At 32.6% G+C, this 21,564-nt stretch overlaps 1 protein-coding gene across 2 annotated transcripts in view; it reads left to right on the forward strand.

Annotated features, from left to right (window-relative positions):
• Positions 1–21,564, forward strand: part of Bmp2k (BMP2 inducible kinase) — a 130,070-nt gene that overhangs the window by 83,907 nt on the left and 24,599 nt on the right. The window contains exons 11-15 of one of the 2 annotated variants that reach the window (XM_027939775.3): positions 3,560–3,753; positions 4,783–4,881; positions 5,533–5,714; positions 9,351–9,508; positions 16,463–16,573. In XM_027939775.3, the coding sequence (XP_027795576.1) occupies positions 3,560–3,753; positions 4,783–4,881; positions 5,533–5,714; positions 9,351–9,508; positions 16,463–16,573 (744 nt within the window). The remainder of the gene's footprint in view (positions 1–3,559; positions 3,754–4,782; positions 4,882–5,532; positions 5,715–9,350; positions 9,509–16,462; positions 16,574–21,564) is intronic. The other variant, XM_071614357.1, reaches the window with a different exon arrangement.

Here is a 21,564-nt window from a genome sequence, read left to right on the forward strand (position 1 = left end):
ACTTGTGTTTTTGATAATTGCCATTCTGACTGGAATGATATAGAATCACAGCATACTTCTAATATGCATTTCTCTAATTGCTAGAGATGTTGAACATTTTTTCATATTGTTGAACATTCATATTTTTTCTGGGAAGTGCCTGTTCAGTTCCTTTGCCCATTTATTGGTTGGGTTATTTTATTTTATTTTTTTCAATGTTTTTGAGTTCATTATATATCCAAGAGATTAATGCTCTATCTGAAGTGCAGGTGGCAAAGATTTTTCTCCCATTCTGTAGGGTCTCCCTTCATATTCTTGATTGTTTCCTTTGCAATGAAGAAGGTTTTTAGTTTGATACCATTCCGTTTATTGATTCTCACTTTCACTTCTTGTGCTTTAGGAGTCTTATTGAGGAATTTGGTTCCCAAACTGGTATGATGGAGAGTTGGGCCTACTTTCTCTTCTAGTGGGTTCAGATCTCTGGTCTAACATCTACGTTCTTGATCCACATTGAGTTGAGTTTTGTGCTACATATGGATTTCTAGTTTTCCCAGCACTATGTGTTGAAGAGGCTATCTTTCCTCCATTGTATGTTTATGGCACCTTTGTCTAGTATAGGATCATTTTTCAATGTGGGTTTGTCTTTGTGTTTTCTATTCTTTCATGTCTGTTTTGGTGCCAATACTATGCTGTTTTTCTTACTTTGGATCCACAGTATAATTGAAGATGTGGTATTGTGATGCTTCCTGCTTTACTTTTCTTGCTAAGGATTGCTTTGGCTATTCTGGGCCTCTTGTTTTTCCAAATGAGTTTTACGACTGTATTTTCTATTTCTATGAAGAACATCATTGGAATTTTAATAGGAATTGCATTAAATCAGCATAGTGCTTTTGGTAGTAGGGCCATTTGACAATATGAATTGTGCCTATCCATGAATGTGGGAGATCTCTTTATCTTCTAAGGTCTTTTTCAATTTCTTTCTTTAATGTTCTGTAGTTTTCATTGTAGAGGTATTTTACCTCTTTTGTTAGATATATTCCCAATAATTTTATGATTTTTTTTTGAGGCTAATGTGAATGGAATAGTTTTTCTAATTTCTCTTTCAGCTGATTCATTGCTGATGCATAGGAACACAATTGACTTATATTAATTTTATATCCTACTACTTAGCTGAATTCATTTATGAGTTCTGAAAGTTTTCTGGTGGAATTTTTTGGTCTGCTAAATATAGAATCATGTCATTGGCAAGTAGGGGTAGTTTGAACTCTTCTTTTCCTATTTGTACCCCTTTAATTTCTTTCTTTTGTCTACTTGCTCTGGCTAGGGTTTCAAGGACTGTGTTGAGCAGATGCTTTAAATTTTTCTCCATTTCGAATGATGTTGGCCTTGGGTTTAATATATACAGTTTTTAGAATGTTGACGTACCTTCATATTACTCACTAGTTTTTTTACTATTTTGAACATAAATGGATTCTGTATTTTGTGAAGTGCCTTTTCTGCATATATTGAGAAAAATCATGTGATTCTTGTCTTTAAGTGTATTGATGTGATGAATTATGTTTATTGATTTCCATATATTGAACCAACCTTGCATCCCTGGGATGAACCTCACTTCATCATGGTGCACTGTCTTTTTTAATGTTTTGTATGTGATTTGCCAGCATTTTATTAAGAATTTTTGCATCTGTATTCATCAGGGATATTGTTCTGAAGTTTTCTATCCTTGATGTATTTTGTCTGGTTTTGGTATCAGGATGATGCTTTGGAAGGGTTCCCTCCTTTTCTATTTTATGAAATAATTGGAGGAGGATTGGTGTTAGTTTTTCTTGGAAGGTCTAGTCCTGGGCTTCTCTTATTGGTAAGCTTTTGATGGTATTTTCAGTTTCATTGCTTGAAATTTATCTATTTAAATTTTGTATGCTCTCCTAATTGAATTTGGGTGGGTCATATTTTTGTGGAAACTTATTGATGTCTTCAAGATTTTCTATTTGAATGGAGTATAAATTTTCAAAATAGTTCTGATTTATTGTCTGTATTTCAGTAGTGTCTGTGGTAATGTTTCCTTTTTATCACTTTTTAAAAATATATTAATTTGAGTTTTATTCTTTTTCTCTTTGTTAGCTTGGCTAAAGGTTTATGAATTTTATTTATTTTTTCAAAGAACCAACGTTTTTTTGATTTTTTTTTTTTTTTGTTTCAGTTTCATTGATTTTGGCTCTGATTTAATTATTTCCTCTCTTCTACTGCTTTTGGTGTTGATTTATTCCCTTTCTAGAGATGTTATTTATTTGGTGACTTTCTATTCTTTTAATGAATGAGTGCAATGCAAACTTTCCTCTTAAAACCACCTTCATAATGTCCCAAAGATTTTGAAATGTTGTGTTGCTTTTCTCATGTATCTCTAAGTATTTTTTTATATCAGCCCTGATTTCTTCAGCTATCTATTGGTCACTTAATAGCATATTATTTAGTCTCCAGGTATTAGAGTAGCTTTTATTTTTTTATTTTATCATTGATTTCTAATTTCGTTCCATTATGGTCTGATAGAATGCAAGGTTTCTCCCTCCCTCCCCTCCTCCCCTCTCTCTCCAGTATTTGCTGAAAATTGCTTTGTGGCCCAAGATATGGTTTATTTTAGAGAAGGATCCGTGTGCTGCTGAGAAGAAAGTGTATTCAGTCATTGATAGATGAAATAGTCTATATGTATCTGATAAGTCTAAATTATTGATTGTATTTTTTAGTTCTATAGCTTTTTAAATTTGTTTTTGTTTGGTGGATCTATCCAGTGGTGAGAGAGTTGTGTTAAAGTCACTCAGTGTTACTGTGTTGTGGTCTATTTGATTCCGAAATTAAGCAGGGTTTGTTTAATGTATGTAGATAGATGCTCTTTGGTTTGGGGCATAAATATTTACGATTGTTATATCTTGTTGATGTGTAATTTCCTTACACATATGAAATGCCCTTATTTGTCCCTTTGGATTAACTTTGGTTTGAAGTTCACTGTATCTGATATGAGGATAGAAACCTCTGCTTGTTAATGAGATCCATGTAAATGATATATTTTTTTCCTATCCTTTTATCTTCAATCTATGGATATCTTTGCTTATGAGGTGAGTCTCTTGGAGACAGCATATTGTTGGATCTTGTTCTTTTATACAGTCTGCCAGTCTGTTTCTTTTGATTGATGAGTTTAAGCCATTCAATGTTTGACTTCAAGTTTGAAGGATATGAATTTCAATTGGTGTAAAATGACATTCTGAACTGATAGAATTCTATTGGCAAGGGAACATAGTCATAATAGTACATGATATTTTGAGATATGTAGAATAAACTTTTTCTTGGTGTGTTCATGGAGAGATGAAACTTAAAACACAAAATGTTTCTAACATTCTAAATCATTTGGGTTGTAGTTGATGACTTTGGGCTCTTAAAGTTCCAGGAAATAATTCCGTCAGACAAAGTGCATATGGAAGTTTCTCTTAAATAAGAATATAACTGCCTTAGTTAAATAATTATTGAAATATAGCCATTTATTGAAAATTATTAGTTTGTAAATGTAAGTTTTGGAAATCTATCATAGGATCACTGAGACCTGGAAATGACCCTGAAATCTTATTGGGTCAGGGGCCCCCACAGCATCCTCCACAGCAGCATAGAGTACTTCAACAACTACAACAGGGAGATTGGAGATTACAGCAATTTCATTTACAGCATCATCACCCTCACCAGCAGCAGCAGCAACATCAGCTACTTCAGGATGCTTATATGCAGCAGGTAGTTCTTTTACTAGTTTAGATCTGGAAGTAGAATTGTGAAATCATGTAGCAGTTGAAAAATCATTGAATTGCTTTTTTGTATTATGGGCATCTTGAACTAGATTCAAGTAAACATGTTCTTTAATTTCCTGATTATTAAAGAATATGTAGTTAATTTGCATTTGATGAGCTACTTAAGGATACCTTATTAAAACAGGTTGCATCAGGGCCTAATGAAGCAGAGAATGTTCAGTTAGTATTCAGGAATAAGCATTGTGATTGGTAATGAATATTATCTGAGGTCTTGTTTTGAGTTCACAGACTATTGTAGACAATGTGTTATTGTTCTTTCCAAAAGTACCATTGTATTAAATTTTTAAATTCTTTTTTTTTTCTTTTCTTTTCTTTTCTTTCTTCCTTTTTTTTTGACGAGGTTGGTATAGGGGTAAGAGGAAGCATTTAGAATTGAAAGGACGTAAGGAAAAAAATGTCCTTCATCTCATCAGAACCAATAGATTTCTAGTTTCATTAAACTTTTAAATTGAACTACTATTACCATCATCACTTTGATTTCCTAAACTATTTTTTGATCCAATTACATTCATGACATTTTTCATGGGTGTCACTTTTCTCTAATTATGATTGATATAGCCAGAGTGGAGGGTAATAAGTAAATGGTGTTATGGGATGGCCGAAGACACTACTGAAGAGGAGGTGGAGAAGAGTGGGGATTTTCTGTAATGGGTCCTGGTCACAAGTCACTTCAGGGGAATTTGTCAACTGGGAAAAGATGATAAAAATGTTTAGCATTGGCATTCTTGCAGGCATTCTTAAATTATACTGCATATGGTTTTAGTTGAATCTCTGTTGTATTTTGTTGACAATCTTAAAACCAATTCTAATAAGCATATGTAAATTATAGTCACTCTACAGCTATTTTGTACTGGAGTTTAGACTACTGATATGGTAAAATGAATATTTAAGTAAAGGACTCTGGCATAAAAAATGCATGGATAATATTGATTATTTATTTATTTTTATCTTATAGTATCAGCATGCAATGCATCAACAACATTTACTCCAGCAACAATTTTTAATGCATTCAGTGTATCAACCGCAACCTCCTGCATCACAGTATCCTCCAATGGTAAAATGTTACATAATTTCTAGAGATTTCTTTCTGGATATGCATTATAATGTTGGAATTCACAGTGTTAATGGGGTTACTCAGAATTTAATAATCCAGAACCAGTTCAGATTATTTAATTGACATGTATTTTATTGAAGACAGGTGTATGTTCTCAAGTAGTCATAAACTATTTTGAACTGTGGCTCCCAAGTGTATGGCACATTGTAATTGACAGACAACATACTTCTCTTATAGTTTAAGGGAAATGATCTTTTACGTGATCTTTGCCACGTGTCTCTTTCATTCCGTGTCAGTTGAATAAAAATGAAATTCAAAGGGAAAGAACATTTGATTCAGAGAATAGTTTGACTTTTTACAGCACCAGCATTCTACTGACTAAGACACTCTCTTGTCTTTTTCTTAAAATATTTAAGGGAGAATTTTTGAATCTGGCCAAGTGAGCTTAGATTCACAAATTCTTAAATAGGTAAAATTCCTCCTGCTGTAGTTTTCTAGTAAGAGAGCTGTTCCTTCAAATAAAATTCATTATTTTCTAGGTTTCTGCTTTTGTCACCAAAGTAAAAAGAAAGAAGGATAGTAAACAAAAACAATGCTGATAGTACTTTATTGACTTGAGCATTGATTTATGTAATATCATTCTTGTTTCAGATGCAGCAGTATCAGCAGACTTTCTTGCAGCAGCAGATGCTAGCTCAACATCAGCAATCCCAACAGCAGGCATCACCTGAATATCTTACTTCCCCTCAAGAGTTTTCACCAGCCTTAGTTTCCTACACTTCGTCACTTCCAGCTCAGGTTGGAACCATAATGGACTCCTCTTATAGTGCTAGGCAAGTATTTTTCTAGTGAATGCAGGATTTAAAACATTGGCTGGGAAAAGGTCTCCACAAGCATCAACTGGGAATTGGGCATGAGAAGCAGTAACATTGGTAGCATAATTGTACTGTGTGTATCTCAAAAGAGTGTGAAAGTACACAGTTTACTATAGAACAATTCCCAACTTCTGTGTGTGTATGAGATAAGAGAGAGAGAGAAAGAAAAAAGCAATAGTGATAAATTATTGATTAGGGGGAAATAGGGAAGGAGAGGGGAAAAATGAATTTAATGAAGTGCTTTCCTAAAACAAAACTTGAGTATATGAAATAGGACAGATTTGTCTTAAGTCGAGAGCAGAACTTAAATGTACAAATCATTATTTGTCATTAGCTTACTCTAGTTATAGGTTTTTCTTTCTCACAAAGCATTTTTTCTTGAATAAATTAATTGGATTGTAAATAGTAAAATTAAAGCATATGCTATGATATTCTAAACTAATTAGAATCAATAAAATATAAACTATGAAATACAAGTAGTAATCTAATAAATTTGCATAATTAGTCCCCCCATAGTGATGATAAGAATGGAATTCTTTTCCATATTAAAAATAGGATATTCTGCTTGATATTGTATAGTTTAAGATACTGACGAAGCTATTGTATTAATTAGAATCGTTGTGGCAGGGGACTGAGGCCTCCTGTACAAAGTCAGGTTAGTGAGCCATCCTGTAAACAGATCATTCAGCACCAGCCAATGCAGACTCAGTCATAACAGCCTTTCAGCTAAATCACTCCTATATTTTTCACTGGAGAAAGGGTATAAGATAATAAATGTTTGTTGTTGTTTTAAACTATTAAGTTTTGTGTAATTTACCATGTAGAGACAGATAACTAATATACTAGGGCAATTATATTAGTTAATATGATAGTTAATATAATAGGGCAATTATAAGATATAAGATAATGTATATGTAGAGGATGTTTATTTTAACTTATTGAAATATTATTTGATATTCATACCAAAGATAAGTTAACACAGTAGAAGAGGAGGAATTTTAGATTTGGGGAGAAGGGGAAAATCATTCTAAGATAATATTTAGAGACAAACAGTTGTCACCTTCCACTGATAAGCAGGAACATCTGCTTACAGAGCTCTTTTAAAATTGCTAGAGAAGATGTTATACTCAAAATTAACCTGATATCAAGTAGTATAATAATATCGATGAAGGAACATTGAGGCACCAAACAAATGTAGCTTCCTATAGGAAGTTCTGTATTCCTAAGCTCTAGTGGCTATAGTATATAATTGTTTCTACCTATTAAATAATCAGCCCTTTCCTGCTCCATGTTCCCATCCAGTAGTACACAGCTCCATTGGAGAGGGAATAAAATAAGTCCTATATGCATTTGAAGATACTGAATCCAGTGTTTCCCAACCTTGGGTATGCAAGATGATTTTGGTGATAAACCAAGTTTTAAAAATTTTAGTAATTAAACAAAAATTAGGGGAAAATACGTATTATAACTATGATTCCATGAGCAGTATTACTAAAAGATAAGATTAAAGTAGGGAATACTGTAGTAATTCAGCTTAATATCTTTTGTACTTTCCAACTAATTTCACTAGATTAATTAATATTTTGATGCTAGTTAACACCAAAAGTTAAAAAAAAAGCAGTCATGTAATTGATACATTACTTTCATCAATATCTTAAGGAATATAGAGCACAATATCCATTTATTTATTTATTGGTACTGGAGATTGAACCAAGGGCCTCAGACATACTATAGCCCATTAATCCCTATCCTATTTTTAATAAGAAAAATTATTCCATTCTTATTACTGGGGACTTATTTCCAGGTATGTCATTTTTGGAAATTTATTAAATTATTACTTGCATTTCATAATTTACATTTTAGTACTTCTACTTAGTGTTACATGATTTTATTATTTATAATATTAATAAAGAAAAGTGCTATTTGGAAAAGTAAAAATTGTAATTAGACTAGGAAAAAACAAAGAGCAGAATTAGATTTTATTCTTGTAGGGAGGAATATCAGAGAACATGTGTGTGTTTGTGTTTATTTTTATTTTTTCTTGGGGACTGAACCCAGGACCTTGGGCATGCTAGACTCTACCAATAATCTATATTCCCAGTGCTGGTAGACATAGTTTAATGTGTCTTTGAACTGTAGGTAAGCTGTAGGTTAAGGTAACATACCCTATTGAGTACAGTCTGCCAGGATTCATCATAGGAATTGGAGGAGTGATTCAAATAGGAAGTCAAAAGGCTCTGAAAGAAATTTATAGGAGGGAAAATGTTGTTCTTTGAATTTCCCTTTCTCTGATCTGTGTTAAGGACTCTGAAAGTCCTTGAAAACAGTTTTGGAATAAAGATGGAATTTTGTCACATGGAGGCAGATTTTTAGGCCTTGGCAATATCTAGGTTCTGTTTACTAAGCAAGTGTACTTATAGTTTATTTTCTTTTCTTATCCTCTAGCCTTCAATAATTGTTTAAATATTCTATTCTTGGCACAGATATTCTGAGGGGGCTTGGACTAAGGGATTAAATGGATGTCTTTTGCTGACTTTTACCTTCTAGGACCTATGTGGTGGCAAGGACATTGAGCTGCCAAAGGGAAAGTAAATTCAAAGGGATGAGTCAAGGCTTGCAAAATGGAGATACTTGTTTAAACATAGAGACTTTCTCTCCATTGTCAATATTAAAGGGTTTAGATCTGAATTATGTAAGGAATTTGATAGATTTGTTAAATTGCCTCATTCCTGTGCTGTATTTCCAGGCTGGTTGAGGGAGAGGTACCCAGGGATTCTTAAGAAGTCTTTAGACTTACATTTTCCCTTAAAAACCAAGAGGCCTATCTGGCAAATTGCATAGAATCAGTGGTCTTAGGCTCCTGACTCGATAGTTTTGTATTTAATGATTGTTTGACTGATATTTGCAATCTAAGTATTGAACTCAGGGCCTTGTATATGCTAAGCAAGCTACCAAAAAGCCATCTCCCCAGCCCCAGACTTTAGGTACTTTAAACACCATGAATAATTACATATTTACAGAATAACTTTCTTTCAACTTTAGCTAATTTATTAGTAAGGCAATCCTAAAATTCATCTTTTGTTTGTAGTTAAATTATTGTGGTGTTTCCACATAACCAGGACATGATCACTATACAGTTATTCTGAAGTAATTTTGGAGTGATACTGCTTGGTATGGTAACAGATTGTCACTTTCCAACTTGTTCACTGTAAGAATAATAACTCATTTATTGACTGCTTGGTTTTCTTTACCAGACCTGTTCTCTTTATATGTGTATTAAATCATTTAATTTCTTCAGAAATGCTTTGAAGTAGATACTGTCACTCCTTTCCAATAGATGAGAAAGCTGAAGCATAGAGGGGTTAAGGAATACGTTATGTACCTTTTGTAGGTGATTATAGAGCTAGTGTGCCTTATGGATTATGGAACTAGTCTGCCTTATAGAGGTGTTTCAGATCCCATACCCTTAACCTGCCATCTCAACTGCAATAAAATTGTATGGTTTTCTAAGCATTTATAAAATACAAACTGGGGCAATGTGAAATTTTTTAAATTCTCATTTTCTTTCTTTTCCTCTCTCAATTATTATAATAGGCCAGTTGCTGAGAAAGAGGCAGTTGCAAATTTTACAAATCAGAAGAACATCAGTAACCCACCTGATATGTCAGGGTGGAATCCTTTTGGAGAGGATAATTTCTCCAAGTTAACAGAAGAGGAACTGTTGGACAGAGAATTTGACCTTCTAAGATCAAGTAAGGGACACTTGAAGGCTTATTTTGCTTCACAGTAAAATAACAGCTCCATAATTTTTCAGCAAGGCCAAAGACTGTTTTGAGGTGGTGTACATTAAATTCTTTTTGTGCATTTGAGGGCAAAATTCAGGCCATCTTCTTTCATATACACTATCAAACTATATTATGCACATTAGGGATTTATTGCTTTATAGTAGCTATTCAAAACCCAAGATTGCTGAAAGTATTCTGATATTAACACTTTAAAAAACTGCATAACTGTGAATGTTAAATTCAGAACAACTCCAAAAGATGGAAATTTAATGTTGAAATAAAAAGGGAGACATTAGTATCTTGCCTTACTAATCATTTTGGAGCTCTGTTTTTTTGCACACTTAATAGAAAATATTGTGGGTCTGAGATGCCCTTTGAAAATGCCTGAAAGAAAACATGGGCTAGTTACTACATTATGTTAATGTTTTGTAATGCCCTTTTAATGAGTGGTGACATAAAAGGGCTGCTTTGTTGTCCTGATATGGCAAAAGTTAAATAAATTTTTTTTCACTGTAAATCAGATATCTCAATGTTTTTACTTGAAATCATTGCCTTTTCTTAAACTACCTAATATATATGTGAAGCTTCACCATACACACACACACACACACACACACACACACATTTTTTTTGGCGGGGAAGAAAGTTGTAGGATGTTTTCAGGTTTGCAAAACAGGAACAAAAAACTCACTTCTGGAGGATGTAGATAATTTTCAGATTTCTGAGGCTTGTGCGTTATGTGTGTGCACTGCACACACACAAGTGTGTTTTCCTTTTTGTATGTGAAAAGGTTGAAATTGTTCCCAGTTCCTAGTTTCTATATTATTTAGGTAACCAGTGTTATGAATAAATTTAATAGATTGAAATGCTTTGTTCCAAATTAGTATATATTTTATGTACACTTTATAAATGCCTTGCATTCATGTAATAATAGTTGTTTAGGATTTAAATTTGTATTTTACATATTGGTAATATATAATGGAAATTTAATTGATGATTAAATGTAGATATATAAATGAGTTCTGAGGCCTTATCAAAGGTTTGTTAACTTGGGTAAAACCAATCTTACATCATTAAAAAAAAAATCTTTTTAAACCACAACTTTTTGTTTGGTATTTTTCCTAGAATTTGTGTTGAGTGACCCCCAAAACAAGGTTTTAAAAAAGGAAATAAAGTATCTCTTTTGGAGAGATGATAGAGAGTAGCCCAATTATTATAATGTATAGGATTTTTTTAAAAGCAAAAGGTTTTAATTTTGATGTGTTCTAATAAGGTTTTGCTAAATCAGTATTTGCTACTCCTTGGGTGAATAAACCCCCTTTTAAAATAACAGAATAGGAAAAAATTCTCATTTTTTACCTTACAGAGTATGCTGTTCTATGCTCCTGAGAATTTGTAATGACACCTAACTTTTGTTTGGCATAGGCAGGAATGGTATATGAATATACCTATATGTGTTCTTTCATAAAGAATTGGGTTTAACTTTAAATTTTTGAACTAGTTATTTATTTTTAAATTTGAAGATCAGGTAATATGTGTGTGTGCTTGTGCACATATGTATACCAAAGACAGTTCAAATTTTATTGCAGTATTAACTGTAGAAAGATATTAGGTTCCAATTGAAAGTTCAGGAGGAACTTTTTTTGCAGGTCAGACTTGGAATAACCTCTGTCATTTGGAAAAATATCTCAATGGTACCTCATCTACAGAAATCATTGCTACAGGCCTTTGTACTTATTTAATTCAGCACATTTATACCAGAAAATACAAATTCTAATACCTGACAATGTATTTACTAGTAGGAAACTCAGTAAAATCACATAGCCAGGTATCAGTTTCACTTAATGGTACTTCACTCAGGGTTGTCAGAAGAATTAAATGAAATAATGTCTTAAAAAGAGTCTGGGCACCCAGTTGATAAATGCACTTTCCCTTTCCTTGCCTTCTGTATATTTCTTTAGGCTCTGACTTACAGGTTTTTTGACTTTCAACTGGCATTTAAAAATTATATCTAAATTATTAAGTTTCTTAGTTGGTCACTTAAAAATCAAAGTAGAAAAGGGATTTGTGGACAGACATGTCAACAACAAAAGGGACAGTGACAGCAAGGAAACAGATAGAAAAAAATCTACTTTTCTCTTTGGGGGTCCAAAGAAGGAGAAACATCTTTTATAAAATTTATTAAGAAATCAGTAATGTATAGAATATAGTATTGAAACATTTCTGCTTATGATTTTAATATTCAGTCATAGTCATTTTAATTGTCTCTTTAAATAGAAGCTGTCATGTGTCTAATATTTCATCTTTTTGATAGGGCTTAAATTATACTGATAGGCAAATGGCCTCTACTAGAACCTTAAGAATTTCACTGCAAGGGTAACTGCAGTGAAACTTGATGTTTGTCATTATTGGTTGGTTTCTTCTGTCCCTAACAACCTTTTCAAAAATGAATAAATACAATATTGATGTATTTGAAATGCCAAATAGGATGTTTGTACCTTTTTTCCTTGGTATAAATATTAATTTGTTAATTTGTTAATAATTTTCCAATATTATTCTAAATTAGTTTATTTTTTGTTTATGAAATGCTTTGAATTGAGAGGCTGGAAATCTTTATATGGTCCTTAAAGTACAGGCATTGCCCATGTAATGATGTAATGGTTGCAATCAGTCAGAATAATACTTTCACATTTGGGGTTATTTCCTTAATGAAAGACAAAGGATATGCTGTCTAGGAAGTATTTTTTTTGAGGTATTATCAAGAAGGTAATTTTAAGAACATATTAATATTTTGAAAATTCTAAAATATTAGCAATTGGTAACAATTCTTTTTAGTGATTTTCAGAAAAACAATTGATTCTGTATAGGAGGCAAAGGGATTTAACATGAAAGAAACTAGTCTTTTACTTTCAGTGTAAATGAATGTTATTTATGGTTCAGAAGCTTTACTGGTTCTTAAGAGCAATACATTAAATCAAGATTAAGCTTTAGTAATAAAGCTTGTCTCAATATTTATTAAAAATTTAAGCCGGGTGCTGTGGCACATGCCTGTAATCCCTGTGGCTTGAGAGGCTGAGGTAGGAGGATCAGAAGTTCAAAGCCATCCTCAGCAATTTAGTGAGGCCCTAAGCAACTTAATGACACCCTTTCTCCAAATAAAATATATACAAAAAAGGGCTGGGGATGTGGCTCAGTGATTAAGTGCCCCTGGGTTCAATCTTTAGCGTGAAGTAAATAAACAAATAAATAATTTAAAAAAAATTTAAGCTTCTATCTGTTTTTTGTACCAAAATGTCTGGATTTGGTATGCAAACTTCAGAAACCTAATTGTCATAGTATTTAACATATTAAGCAGTAATTAAACAAAATACAGGTGTTTGGGGAAATTTCGACTTGCACTTGTTCACATAGTTGTGTAGGTGTAAATGTTAAGGATAATATTTAATGAAACATTTTTTGGTTGATTTATTTGTTTTTATTTGAAAGTTCATAAAAATAACTGAAAGGAAGAATAGAAGATGCTAAATACTGTGATTGCTTTTCAGTACTTCTGAATATGTTTTATCTATGAAGCCACAGAATAAAATTTGTGAGTCTATAATTAGTTTCTTTTAAAACATTAACTCTCACACAACTTTTCAGGTATATTAGAATATTAGTATTACATTGAGACTGCTCTTTTAAAAAATCTTATTCATTGACGTTTGGGCCCTGTAGGACATTATCCATATAAGCAGCACAATTCATTTTTTAGATTATTTTAATTTTATGGTGATATTGTAGAATATACTTTGCTTTTAGGAGTTTTAAGTCCTATATTTTTTCCATCTGTATCAATTAAAATTCTTAAATTATTTTGGTGAATACAGTTTATTTTTTTTTGGAAGGCAGAAGGAGGTAAGTTTCTTATATTGGCCAAATTGAACTCAAGCTTTGATCTATGTTAAAGAAAACTAATCATTTAAAAATGATAGTTAAATACATTTTAGGGGTGACTGTATTTGAAAAGTAGCTTTATATAACCATTTTATTTTTTATTTATAGATAATTGATTGTTAAAAATTAATATGTATATTTGTATTTTTTTGTTCTGGGTCTCAGATTGTCATGTAAATTTTAGAAACCTTAAATGATTAAAAATATTCCATTAAAAGTGATTCTGTTTTGTGGAACACTAAGAACATGATTTATTTTATTATAAATTTATTTTGATTTCGGTTTTAAAATAACTGGATAAATGAACTTTTCATAGAACCATGTCTTCCATATTTTTTATTTGTGGTGACTTCTATATAAAAATTAGTTTATCCCTGTGTGATAATGTTTGTACTCTTGTCTTAACTGCATGATACTATTTGTATATTTACCATGAACTTACCAAAGTTTGATGGAAATAATATACCAAATGCATAAATATTCAAAGAGCCTTAGTAGTTATTTTGCAGTTTTATAACCTGGAAACTATTGGTATAGTAGTGGTTTATAAATTTGGTGACTATGTTAAAATGCAGATTCCCACGTTCCTACTTATAATTTATCTGACTCATTAGGTTGTGGGTATGGTTAGTAATTGCATTTTATGTAGCAGTCTTCAAATCATGATGTAGATGGTTTATGGTTAAAGTCTGGTCCTAATTCAGATTTAAATAAATACCTAATACTCTTAATCTTGCTTTTTAGAGGGCTCTTGGATATTGCTATTGTATTGCTATGCTATTGCTATCATTTTGAATTAGTCTCCCCCATTTGTGTTTTCCCACTCCCTATTTCCTTTGTCCTTAGTTTTAGATACTAGAATCTGGGAGATGGAGAAGAATGGGGAGTCTAGGAGAATTCTGATACAAGGCATAATTCCCTGGTATATAGTTATTCTGTAAGTACATTCAGGGCCTAACTTAAAAAAACAAAAAACAAAAAACATGGGTATCCATAGGTAATCACTGTGAATCATAGGATGGTCCTTAAAGTCTAATTGTGGCATCTCACAATAGGTGAGGAACCCTTCATTATATAAATTATTCTCCAACCTTACTTTTTCAGAAAGAGATATGAGACTACCTTCTCTTTAATAGTTGTTTTTGACAGCAAAGTCAATGGTTCAATGAACATTTGTTACTGGTTTCCTAAATTGAATATATGGTTAATATCTTTAAAATTAATGCCTAATATTTCTCTGTTATCCATTTCAGTATTGGAATTGAAGAGTAGCATTTTAGGAAGTTTTGTTTGTTCTGCAATCAATTGTCAGATGTGTTCAGCAACTCTTTATCAGTGCCTCACACCTCAACAAAACATTAGAGCTTCAACAAAATTTTAAATAAAAATTTAAATCCATAGTGCCATGTGGATGTTGCAGAGTTTGTCTTTGCTGTAAAAGCTGGCAGTTGTATCCACTGTCCTAAAGGCAATTAGTAGTCCATAGGAGTAATTAATAAATTCAGAATAAAGATGTGCTCCAGGGTCTTGCTTTGTCAAGAGTGTACTCCTTGGACCAGTGATATCAATACTACCTTGGAACTTGTTGAGGTGCAAAATCTCAGAATGCACTCTATACCTGTGGAACCAGAAGCTGCATTTTAACAAATCCCCGGATGATTGCAATGCACATTACGTTTCAGAAGTATTATTATAGGGGATACTGCTTTACCTTGGTACTTTCTGCTTCTCTCTAAAGTACAAGTTATTTTAAGGAGTTTCATATCTGTTTGGATTCCCCTTCCACACTCTGCAGTCCTTTAGGATTCTATTGAAACCAAAATAATTACACAAAGAATTTTTGAAATTAGGCCAACCTAAATATGAATTGAACTTCATTGAAGGATATGGACCAAAGGTCTAGTCCCAGGAATGCCAAAATATCTACCTGAGTGAGTCTCAAGTAATATAATTTTGATTGCTAAGAATCAGAGGAAAGAGACATCCTACAAAAGTCTGGAAGTTTCTAATTGATATAAGGATCTGCTATGTGGAAAGTTTGAGAGCTGCGAAAAGATAATCATTTCTAGGGAATGAAAACGTAACAGCTCTTCCTCAAACACGCCAGGCCTGCTTCTGCCTTTGAGTTTGTTTCAGCTCTAATTCTTCCTATGTGTTCTTTCCCCAGGTATTCACTCCTTAGCCTGTAAGATATTTCTTACCTAAATAACTATTAGAATCAGTCTATTTATTAATGCCCACTTCTTTAATTCCTTTTATTCTGTACTACATTTTTTCTTTATAACTTTATTCATTTTAAGCATACTACATATATTTATTATCTCATTGCTTATTAATTTTTTTCACACCAACATAGACTACATGAAGACAGGATCTTTGTTTTATGTTATGTACCAATTGTCTGGAACAGTGCTTGGCACATATTAGATGCTCAAATATTTGTTGAATGAATAAATAAACTTCTTATCTGTGTTTTTGCATCTCCATGTTATGTGTGTGGGTAAATGATTTGATAGTAAAACAAATGAGAAATGAGTAATAAAATATAGGGAATTAATTTATTGCTATCAAGAAATAGGATTTCCTGTTTTTATGATGAATGATCATTTGTGATGTTTTTTTCCCATATTTATTTGAAGAAAGTTTTCCTTTCTTTAATAAGTAGGGTTCAAATTTAGATTTAATATGTTATAAATAGTCATCAAGTAATATTTAACTGAACCTAACTAACCTATTAGGTTAATTGTATTTTAGTGTAACCTAGCACTGATTATATTGTGAAATTTGCTTTTGTAGCAACAAATATGTATTAAATTCAGGACTACGTTTTAATACTTAGAATAATGGAACTCTGAATCTAATATTTTCCAAAAAGCTGTTACTTTGATTTTTGCTTTTATTTATACAGAAGTATATCACTTTTAATTTAAAGACCATTTTTGTTTTGTTTTATTTTTTTTGTTTTGTTTCGTCTTATTTTTACAGATAGGCTCGAGGAGAGAGCATCCTCAGATAAGAATATAGAACCACTTTCTGCTCCACATAATCATCCTCCAGAAGATCCTTTTGGTTCTGTTCCTTTCATTTCTCACTCAGGCAAGTTACATATGTAACATTACTGTCATTAAAAAATACACACAAGAATAACAAAACCTTATTAATAGAAAGTGGAAGTAAGAATCAGGTATTGGTTATAGAAAATAGATTATTTTAACCCTTACCCATCTTGGTCTTCCTGATGTTTGTCCCATTGAATTATTCAGTTGTGCCTTTGCCAATGTAAAAAAAAATACTTATTTACATAACAGAAACATAACTATTTCTTTTTACCTTTTTTGTGGGTACTGCTAAAAAAAACAAGCCATGCATGAAAATATCTCCCTTTTATATATTTAAGATATAAAAATATTTTTATATTTTTGCATAAGAATATGGCATTTTTCTAGTTTATGTGTACTTTTGTAGTTACATTTAAAAAGTATTAATGATTTTGTATTTGTCAAATCATTTTGGTTTAGCTACTCTTTTCTTCTAACATCTCTGCTTTTGATTTCAATCCAGAATTTAAATATTGATATTATGTACTCTTTAAAAATATTTGTAGTAATAATTTCAAAGTGTTTACCCAGTTAACAGTTGGAATATAATAGGATGGAATAAAATTCTACTTTGGAGTAAATTAATTTTTGTGTCTGAATGGCAATAGTGGAGAAAATTGGTTTCAAGTCCTGGTAAAGGGAATGATATTGGAAGAAATTATTGTTTGACAGAAGCTGAAGGTTTAGTTTAACGTAGTCAGCCACTTTCTTTGGTTTTGTTCTTTTATTTCTCACTCAAGTAAGTTATATAGTAACATCTTACTACTATTTTAAAAATACTTGCAAGAACGATAGCAAAAGGAAAACTTAAGAATGTAAAGTCAAGGTGTGAATTGTGTATTTAGGATTTCTTATGGATACATGTAGCTTGTCAGCATTCAGATTTGGTTATCTAGACTATATGATACAGTAAGCAAGATTGTTTCTAACTGCTTTCACATTCTGTTTTTCTCTTTGCCATTTTTGAAAGTAGTCCATATTCTTTTCATTTTCTGCTTGCTGTCTTCAATGTGTCTCTTTCATGGATGACTCGACATCCTTAACTTGGAAAATAGCTATCTGTGTGCATTAATTTAATTTGCATAAATGTGCTTCCTTACACCCCTTTATCCTAGGTGACAAAAGTATTATTTTTTTCTTTAATTATAATGTCTTAAAATAATCTTTTATCAGCTTTCAAAAGCCTAGTATTCAATGAGTCGAGATACTTATGTGTGTGCCTAAAGCAGTTTCCGGACTAACTCCTTTCCATACTCTAAAGAAGTGCATTATCTTCTTCAGCTTTTCATGTAGCTGTGCAACTACTTTATTTTGTATACACACACATACACACACACATTTATGATTTATCATTTGTAATTTTAGATAGAAATAAAATATTGGGGTATTCATCATCCTTTAGGAGTAAAATTAATTAAATCTACTGAAACAAAAATTGTCCTTAGAAGCTTTTTAAAAAAATATTTAAAAAAATTTTTAAAATTATAAATGGCACACAATATTTTTTGTTTGTTTATTTTTATGTGGTACTGAGAATCAAACCCAGTGCCTCACATGTGCAAGGCAAGCGCTCTCACTGAGCCACAACCCCAGCCCCTTTCTCATAAGCTTTAAGGAAAAAGAAAAATGAATTCTAGCTAATGAAAATATACTCTACCTAACGTTGTGAGACTAAAAAGCATCTGGAGATTTCTCGGACATAGGAGAGATAAAGACAAGAAGTTACAACATATGTGTTACATATACAATACAGAATTAAGTGTGTATGATGTCATCTTACTTGAATTTGAGAGTAGACAATTACTAAACAATTTTAAGTGCACCATATAGAGGGTGTTACTTGAGAATAAAATGAATTTAATCGTACAGCAGAATGCTATAAGAATTTAGCAAGTTTTAAGTCCAATGTTAATATGTATTTGGGAAGTACCATTGTTCTGCTCTTTTTATTTAAAAAAATCTGTTAGGACATTCTTTTTCTTTTTTGTGGTACTGGGAATTGAACTCAGGTCCTTGCTTATGCTAAGCAGATACACTACCACTGAGCTACATTCCAGCCCTCTGTTAGAATTTTATTTTTTTAATTTTATTTATTTTTTATTTTTTTAAAATTTTTATTATTGGTTGTTCAAAACATTACATAGTTCTTGACATATCATATTTCATACATTTGATTCAAGTGGGTTATGAACTCCCTTTTTTACCCCTTATACAGATTGCAGAATCACATCGGTTACACATCCACTGTTTTACATACTGCCATACTAGTGTCTGATGTGTTCTGCTGCCTTTCCTATCCTCTATTATCCCCCCTCCCCACCCCTCCCATCTTCTCTCTCTACCCCATCTACTGTAATTCATTTCTCCCCCTTGTTTTTTTTCCCTTTCCCCTCACTTCCAGTATAACAGTATAATAATGAGGGTCTCCTTCCATTTCCATGCAATTTCCCTTCTCTCTCCCTTTCCCTCCCACCTCTCGTCCCTGTTTATTGTTAATCTTCTTCTCATGCTCTTCCTCCCTGCTCTGTTCTTAGTTGTTCTCCTTATATCATAGAAGACATTTGGCATTTGTTTTTTAGGGATTGGCTAGCTTCACTTAGCATAATCTGCTCTAATGCCATCCATTTCCCTGCAAATTCCATTATTTTGTCATTTTTTAGTACAGAGTAATATTCCATTGTGTATAAATGCCACATTTTTTTTTTATCCATTCATCTATTGAAGGGCATCTAGGTTGGTTCCACAGTCTAGCTATTGTGAATTGTGCTGCTATGAACATCGATGTAGCAGTATCCCTGTAGTATGCTCTTTTTAGGTCTTTAGGGAATAGACCAAGAAGGGGAATAGCTGGGTCAAATGGTGGTTCCATTCCCAGCTTTCCCAGGAATCTCCATACTGCTTTCCAAATTGGCCGCACCAATTTGCAGTCCCACCAGCAATGTACAAGTGTACCCTTTTCCCCACATCCTCTCCAGCACTTGTTGTTGTTTGACTTCATAATGGCTGCCAATCTTACTGGAGTGAGATGGTATCTTAGGGTGGTTTTGATTTGCATTTCTCTGACTGCTAGAGATGGTGAGCATTTTTTCATGTACTTGTTGATTGATTGTATGTCCTCCTCTGAGAAGTGTCTGTTCAGGTCCTTGGCCCATTTGTTGATTGGGTTATTTGTTTTCTTATTGTTTAATTTTTTGAGTTCTTTGTATACTCTGGATATTAGGGCTCTATCTGAAGTGTGAGGAGTAAAGATTTGTTCCCAGGATGTAGGCTCCCTATTTACCTCTCTTATTGTTTCTCTTGCTGAGAAAAAACTTTTTAGTTTGAGTAAGTCCCATTTGTTGATTCTTGTTATTAACTCTTATGCTACGGGTGTCCTATTAAGGAATTTGGAGCCCGACCCCACAATATGTAGATTGGAGCCAATATTTTCTTCTATCAGACGCAGAGTCTCTGATTTGATATCAAGATCTTTGATCCATTTTGAGTTAACTTTTGTGCATGGTGAGAGAAAGGGATTCAGTTTCATTTTGTTGCATATGAATTTCCAGTTTTCCCAGCAACATTTGTTGAAGATGCTATCCTTCCTCCATTGCATGCTTTTAGCACCTTTATCAAATATAAGATAGTTGTAATTTTGTGGATTGGTCTCTGTGTCCTCTATTCTGTACCATTGGTCTACCCGTCTGTTTTGGTACCCGTACCATGCTGTTTTTGTTACTATTGCTCTGTAGTATAGTTTGAAGTCTGGTATTGCTATACCGCCTGATTCACCTTTCCTGCTTAGAATTGTTTTTGCTATTCTGGGTCTTTTATTTTTCCATATGAATTTCATGATTGCTTTATCTATTTCTATAAGAAATGCCGTTGGGATTTTGATTGGCATTGCATTAAACCTATAGAGAACTTTTGGTAATATTGACATTTTGATGATGTCAGTTCTGCCTATCCATTAACAGGGTATATTTTTCCATCTTCTAAGATCTTCTTCTATTTCTCTTTAGGGTTCTGTAGTTTTCATTGTATAAGTCTTTCACCTCTTTTGTTAGGTTAATTCCCAAGTATTTTATTTTTTTTTTTGAGGATATTGTGAATGGGGTGGTTTTCCTCATTTCCATTTCAGAGGATTTGTCGCTGATATACAGGAATGCCTTTGATTTATGCGTGTTGATTTTATATCCTGCCACTTTGCTGAATTCATTTATTAGCTCTAGTAGTTTCTTTGTAGACCCTTTTGGGTCTGCTAGGTATAGAATTATGTCACCTGCAAATAGTGATAATTTAAGTTCTTCTTTTCCTATTTTTATGCCTTTAATTTCTTTCTTCTGTCTATTGCTCTGGCCAGTGTTTCGAGAACTATGTTGAACAGAAGTGGTGAGAGAGGGCATCCCTGTCTTGTTCCAGATTTTAGAGGGAATGCCTTCAATTTTTCTCCATTCAGAATGATGCTAGCCTGAGGCTTAGCATAGATAGCTTTTACAATATTGAGGTATGTTCCTGTTATCCCTAGTTTTTCTAGTGTTTTGAACATAAAGGGATGCTATACTTTGTCGAATGCTTTTTCTGCATCTATCGAGATGATCATATGATTCTTATCTTTTAAGTCTATTGATGTGGTGAATAACATTTATTGGTTTCCGTATATTGAACCAGCCTTGCATCCCAGGGATGAATAGATCATATATTATGTCACAGGGCAACTCTTAGAAGTTATAAAGGAGTAGAGATAATACCATGCATCCTGTCTGATCATAATGGAATGAAACTGGAAATCAACGATAAAAGAAGGAAGGAAAAATCATGCATCACTTGGAGAATGAACAATAGGTTACTGAATGATCAATGGGTTACAGAAGACATCAAGGAGGAAATTAAAAAATTCTTAGAGATAAATGAAAACACAGACACAGCATATCGGAATCTGTGGGACACAATGAAAACAGTTCTAAGAGGAAAATTCATTGCTTGGAGTTCATTCCTTAAAAAAAGAAA

Source organism: Marmota flaviventris, chromosome 7, assembly GCF_047511675.1.
Source record: "Marmota flaviventris isolate mMarFla1 chromosome 7, mMarFla1.hap1, whole genome shotgun sequence".
Taxonomy (NCBI): Eukaryota; Metazoa; Chordata; class Mammalia; order Rodentia; family Sciuridae; genus Marmota; species Marmota flaviventris.